At 36.6% G+C, this 6,746-nt stretch overlaps 1 protein-coding gene and 1 long non-coding RNA gene across 2 annotated transcripts in view; one reads left to right on the top strand and one right to left on the bottom strand.

Annotated features, from left to right (window-relative positions):
• LOC125787177 (uncharacterized) overlaps positions 1–1,631 on the bottom strand; it is a 10,992-nt gene extending 9,361 nt beyond the window's left edge. The window contains exon 1 of the long non-coding RNA XR_007429120.1: positions 642–1,631. This is a non-coding gene — a long non-coding RNA (uncharacterized LOC125787177). The remainder of the gene's footprint in view (positions 1–641) is intronic.
• Positions 1,632–2,887: 1,256 nt separating this feature from the next.
• mmp2 (matrix metallopeptidase 2) overlaps positions 2,888–6,746 on the top strand; it is a 28,154-nt gene continuing 24,295 nt past the window's right edge. The window contains exons 1-2 of the mRNA XM_049471017.1: positions 2,888–3,196; positions 4,694–4,920. Coding sequence (XP_049326974.1) covers positions 3,056–3,196; positions 4,694–4,920 — 368 coding nt within the window. The 5' untranslated portion in view covers positions 2,888–3,055. The remainder of the gene's footprint in view (positions 3,197–4,693; positions 4,921–6,746) is intronic.

Genomic DNA, 6,746 nt, shown 5'->3' with positions numbered 1-6,746 from the left:
GGTGTTCTGTCTAGTTATGCGACCCATCAGTAAGTGCTTCTTCCGGTCAATGCGCATGCGTTGACCATTTATTTCCCGTTCAGTACAGACTAGGGTAGCATGGTTTAACAAGGTAGCACAATTTAGCGGAACGTGTTCTGCCACATCTTACAGTGAACCTAAATAATGTTACAGTCAGTATTATCTTTATCTTGCTTTAGCATTATCAAATATACTCTACTAGACCCATTCAAAATAATGGTCAATTATTAGGTATTAGTTTATGGGGGCAGGACGCTTTTCTTCTTGGGGAGGCGACTTCACATTGCTACTTCCTTAACAGTTTTCTTTGATATAAAACTGCATAAACAATGTCTGTTTTCTATTTCTATGTTTTGTAACATCTAACCGGAAGAATGTGCTAAAATATCTCACTTTTTAATAAGAAGGTTCTGGCATGTCTGTTATGCCAGGTTTCCTGGATATATTAATTCTAAGAAAGTTACAGAATGTAATTTTTTTAGGTTCCAGAATGTCTGTTTTGTAGGTTACAGAATATCTTAAGTGTAAAAAATGCTCCAGAATGTGTTATGTCATCAATGAATAAAGGGGAACGGTGTAAAATGGACTTTTGATGTAGTAAAACATAAAAAAGTACTTACCTTTGATGAATAGCACCATTCACCCTCCCACAGCGTTCCGAGATCCAGAAATTTTAAAAGTTTTTGTCCAAACACCCATCAGACTGGGTGACACGGGGAATAATTTGCCCCCAAAAAATCGCTTTTTCCACCGTTATCCAGACTCAAAGTAGCTCCACACCTCCTTGCTAGAATCCGGAGAGCTCTGACGAGGCATTAATAACCTAAAAAGTGCACAAGAAGCTTATTATTATACCTCTGTTTACATCCTATAACGCTAGCTTCAGCTCCATGCGCCGCCATTACTCCTGGTCCCGGCTGCTACGCTATGCGGAGTAAACTGCGTAGACTCCGTCGACTCCGCAAAGCGTAGCAGCCAGCGAGCTCCGAGCGCCGCCATTTTTTTTAAGTTATTTATGCCTCGTTTTAAATGTCAGGGCTCTTCGGATTCTAGCAAGGAGGTGTGGAGCTACTTTGAGCTGGATAACGGTGGAAAAAAACAAATTATTGGGGGAAATTATGCCCGTGTCACCCAGTCTGAAGGGTGTTTGGACAAACTGTTAAAATTTCTGGATCTCAGAACACTGCAGACAAATCAAGTCTCCCTGAAGCTGCGGGAGTCTCCCGCATTTCGGTAGTGGCTCCCTGATGCCCGCGAGTCACATATAATCTCCCGGAATTCAGAACGAGCGCCCCAAACGCGCACACAGGCGACAGACTTTTTTTTCTCTAATCGCGTGTGGGAAGGAGAGAGAGAAAACAGAGAGGGTTCTGATTGGCCTGTTCTCTGCAAAGAGTCTGTGAGACAGCCAATCAGTTTTTAGTGTGGGCGGGCAGTGTTTTTCCCCCCTCCCGGATGGGATTTTTTCAGCGAGTGAGAGAAAGCAGATCATGGCGGAGGCAATATTAATAATTATTGTAATATAATATCAAATGTTTTTTGATGTGCAATTTTTTGTGATATTGTAACTGTCAATTTGGCAAATAAAGGCTTTTTTTCCAAAAAAAAAAAAAAGGGAAAGCAGAGGCCTTCGAAAAATTAAAAAATAAAACTAATTTCACCTCTAAATACTCTAAATAAAAAAAAACTAAAAAAAAGTAAAATTAATTAATATTAAAGTAAAGTTTCTTTAGCTTTTGTTGAGTCTTTTTTTTGAGGGGGGGTACTGACACTGTGGGAGAACGGAGGTGTGCTATTCCTCAAAGGTCCTCAAAGTACTTTATTTTACGTTTTACTACACAAGTCCAAAAACTTTACACTGGAATTCTCCCTTAAGAAAACAATTATTTTTTATACTCAGGTTTAGCCAGATATTTTTTACTGGTCATTTCCAAGTATCCTGTTAAAGAAAACAGAACTCTTAATTTACTGTTTGTTGTTTTGCATTGGATAAAGACTAGCATAGTAAACCACGGAGTAGGGCTGAATGCTACACTATATGAAAAGCTCTGAAAAAAATTAAGAAACTGCTTAAAAATAATGAGTCTCTTTGATTTTACCAAATTAATAAACATCTGAAATATAATCGAGAGGAAGATGGATTATCACAAGCCATCAAGCTAAGCTGAACTACTTGAATGAGTGACATAAAGTTATCCAAAAGCAGTGTGTAAGACTGGTGGAGGAGAACACCAAGATGCATGAATACTGTGATTAAAAAACAGGGTTATTCCACCAAACATTGAATTCTGAACTCCTAAAACTTTATGAACATGAACTTGTTTTCTTTGCATTATTTTAGGTCTGAAATCTCTGCATCTTTTTTTGTTACTTCAGCCATTTCCCATTTTCTGGAAATAAATGCTCTAAATGACAATATTTTTATTTGTAGTTTGGGAGAAATGTTGTCCGTAGTTTATAGAATAAATCAACAATGTTTGTTTTACTCATATATACCTGTAAAGCAAAATAGCAAAATCAGAGAAACTGATTCGGAAGCAGAACTCTTTTGTAGTACAAAATAACTTTCATTTTTCTAGGTTTTAGAGTGTCTAATTTTGAGAATGTTTCAGAATGTCAGTTTTAGACATGCTATGTTGCAATCTAGTATGAGGTTATCACTTTAAGGTAAGAAACACAAGGGCCCAGCTATATAACAGTTCACTCTATTACTGGCGGACGTAATAATATGTCTAAAACGTAATAATTTTCAAACAGAGGTTGATTTGTGACTCACTGAAGGGCGGATTCAGCGGTTCATTGAATCAGACTGATGGAAAGAGTCGGTTCAGTGAACTGAATCGCAGTGTTGGTAAAAGTGCAGGCGCAGCTGTTTAGAGCAGAGAGCTGCGGGTCAGGATGCGCAGTTGAGGAGCTGAGCGCAGCGCAGACAGACGGAGAACTAACCGCTCGCAGCTTCAGAGAGCGCGGTCTACAGCCGTGTTCAGCTCCCGGCTCTGCTCCCCGAGCCCAGGCTCCCCTGTACCGGCTCGATATGAGGTGCTTCAGGCATTTGGTCCTCAGAGCGTTTCTGCTGCAGATCCTCGCTTCTCTGGAAACTTTGTCTGCGCCCTCGCCGATTATCAAGTTCCCCGGAGATGTTACTGTACCGCGCACAGACAAAGAAGTAGCGCTGGTGAGTGTTTACCAGTTTAAACAGGAGGAGGGAGGGTATGAAGAGCCATTAAAACTAGCTGGGGCTCTCCACAAGTGATTTAACTGTTTCTTTTTGTTTGTTTTTTGCCTATATCATCTTTTAAAAATTGTAATTGAAAACATTGGTACAGTGTAGCTACTTGTTTTGGTTTGTCCAACATTATAAAAGTTAACCTTTCTGAGTCTGTCGTGAAGAACAAACTAAGTTCTTAAGTTTAAGGTGACATCATGTAAAAAAAAAAAATTATAACACGTGGGCACAACTTGTTAAGGCGTGGGAAAGAGATCCTAATGCATGGAAACAAGGTAATTATGGGGTGGAAATGAGAGAATTAAGTTGTAGCCACTACTTATTAAGGTGTGGGAACGAGATAATTAAGATAATAATAAAGCTAGCTTTTTTGTAAATTAATGCCCATGAAGAGAACTGAATTGAATATTACATCAAAGCTTAAATCTAAGGATAATCTCTTGGGAAAAAAGAAGAATGAGAATGACATCTAATGACATCTAAAATTAAATGATTAAAAGTTGACAATATCCATTTTATGGAGTCCGAAAGATGACATCATGTAAAAAAAAAGAGTGTGGCTACGACTTTTTAAGACATGGGAATGAGATACTAATACATGGCCACAACTTGCTTATTAAGGTGTGGGAACGAGATATACTAATGCATGGCCACAACGTATTAAGTAGTGGGAATGATATCCTAAGGCGTGGCCAAAACTTATTATGGTGTGGGAACAAGATAATTAAGTGGTAGCCAGAGAATAATAAAGCTAGCTTTTCTGTAAATTAATGCCCATAAAGAAGCTGAGTATTACATCAAAGCTCCTTTAATCCAAGGATGATAATCTTTTGCAAAAAAACACTTTTACCGTAAAAAAAAATGCCCCAGATTATTTTGTTTGTTTATTTGCACAGCTAATAGTTTCTGTTTAATGGAACATTTTATGAATGCTACAATTACTGTTTTTAAAACATTCATTCTATTAAATTTTCTAGATGTCCTTAGATCTTGGTTTTCATTTTCCGTTATTAAACATTCTGGTAACATTGTGTCAGTGTTGTTATATGTTAGTTTTGTGAATATTACTTTATTAGTTTCCATAACCTTAGTATTTATTTATCTGTGATTGTGATACAAACCAATATTACGTGTCATGTTTTTAGAATATTCCTGGAACATTATGTCTGTAATGTTACGTGCTAATCTTCCTGGTACCTTTTTTAATATGTTGCTAAACATTCTTTTAATGTTCTCTGTAGCTGGATAGTAACCTACATGGCACATGCATATAGCACTTTTGCGATATGGTTATTTATTTATCTTGTAAAATAGTTTAAATTGATGTATAAATATGATATATTGCCACAAAACATATACTAAACCTTTCAGAGAACTTGCTACTTCCGGTAAGGTTAAACTCTGTAAAATATCTCTCTTTTTCCTTTTCTCTCTCTATTTTTCCAGCACTATCTGAATAAGTTCTATGGCTGCCCAGAAGACAGATGCAACCTGATGGTGCTGAAGGACACACTGAAGAAGATGCAGAAGTTCTTCGCTCTCCCGGAGACGGGCGAAATCGACCAGAAGACCGTTGAGATCATGAAGAAGCCCCGCTGTGGAGTGCCAGACGTGGCCAATTACAAATTCTTCCACAGATCACCCAAGTGGGAAAAGAAGGACATTACATACAGGTTAAAGGACTGTTTTTTTATTATCTGTCTATGCATGTGAACCTCATATGTATCACTGCTAAGAAAAATCCAGTGTCTGACCCCTCTGGTTGTTTTTCTTCCGATGGTCGGCTTGTCCCTGTAATTTTTCTGACTTTCTGCTGCTTCCTTGCACATTCCAGTCTGGTAAAACAAGTTCCTGTTGGATCCTGCAAATCCTGGAAAGTTTCTGAACCAACAAAAAAGCCACAGAGGCCTTATTTGGGTACTTTAGTAGACCCTAGCGTATGAAGCAAAAAGCCCCAGCTGGATAACAAAAACAACACAAGTCCTGAACTGTCTGTGGTGGCTAGATCTGCTGGAATGATAGTGTTAGCATTTCCAGCAGTGGAGTGTTAAATTAGACACAGGAAAAGTGATAATGTTGACCAGAAATACTAAAATTAACTTTTAGTATTTTAAGATTATTTTGCAATTAGAGGTTATTCAGTGTGTTCTGATTTGTTTGTGCTGTGTTGTATCACAAAACACACTAGAGCTGGGCAATGATAAAATATTACAATATTTATATAACAACATTGGAAGTAGGGGTGGGCGAGATGGCCCTAAAATAATATCACGATATATCATGGTATTTTCACGATTGTTATTTTCACGATTATGGCACACCTCTAACTGAGATATTAAAAATATAAAAGTTTTATCAGATTTGTAGCAGAAGTCAATGATCCAGAATATCATGATACTAATAATTGACTCTGAATCTTCATATATCCAGGATTAAAGTAAAATAAATGATGCAGGAAATGATACTGCGTACGATACGATATGGCACACCCCTATTTGGAAGACTTTTTTTTATGAAACACAATATTCATCACAATATCCTGACATGCAGTTTTTTAAAGAAAGAAAAATATATATTAATATAATAAAATAATAAGTTTTTGAATTTAATTAATTTTTTTTTTCAATTCTTGAAAATTGATCTTTGTACCATAAAGTATTGTCACATTGCCCAATGTTAATGCACAATGATATTTCCATAAATTTCTTAATTTCTTATCGTTTTGGGATCAATTAATAGTCATCACAAAATGTGTAATGTTTTGCACAATGTCAAATGACATTTTTCTTTTTAAATTTTTGCTTCTCTATACAAAGAAAATTCACACCAATCTCTAAATGTTCCTCAAAATACATTATTTTAATGCTGCATTATTTTTATTTTAGACTTGGTAAGTCTGTTGTTAGCAAAACAGGTTTACAAACGTTTTTGTTTTTAACCGAATGTTTAAACCTGGATACATTTTTATATGAGGTAAAACAAAACATATGTATCTTATTACACTGGTATATGCTTAAAATCAGTTATATATTTTTCCAGTGTTTTGTCAAATGGCCAAGGATATCATTGTATATCATTGAAAAATATCCTAAAAGTATATTGCCCACCCCTCGTTTTTATTCATGTGATCTGGTGAGAGTAAACAGTCTAAAGTTTCCCAGAGTTGTGGACAAAGCTGTTACTAGGCTGAATAATGGAATATCGGTAAATGAAAGAAGACCTGATGACCTCGGCTTGTGTCTGGCTTCTCTGGTAGCATTTTTTGTAAGTGAATCACAGCCACAGGAATGCCTCCCTAGCTTTTACTGGGTCTAACACAAAGCTGCTTCAAAAGCAGTTTAGTCTGGAGTTGGCTTTTGTGTTATTTTTTTCTGATAAAGAAAGCTATGTATGTCTGTGCTGTGCTTGAGTGAAAACAGACCCTGTTGCAGTAAATAAGCAAGAACGATACTGAAAAGGAATAATTTAGATAATAATCTTCATCTTCTATCTGATGTGT

The sequence above is a fragment of the Astyanax mexicanus genome, chromosome 23 (genome assembly GCF_023375975.1).
Source record: "Astyanax mexicanus isolate ESR-SI-001 chromosome 23, AstMex3_surface, whole genome shotgun sequence".
Classification (NCBI taxonomy): Eukaryota; Metazoa; Chordata; class Actinopteri; order Characiformes; family Acestrorhamphidae; genus Astyanax; species Astyanax mexicanus.
This window is presented reverse-complemented; position numbering and strand designations above follow the sequence as displayed.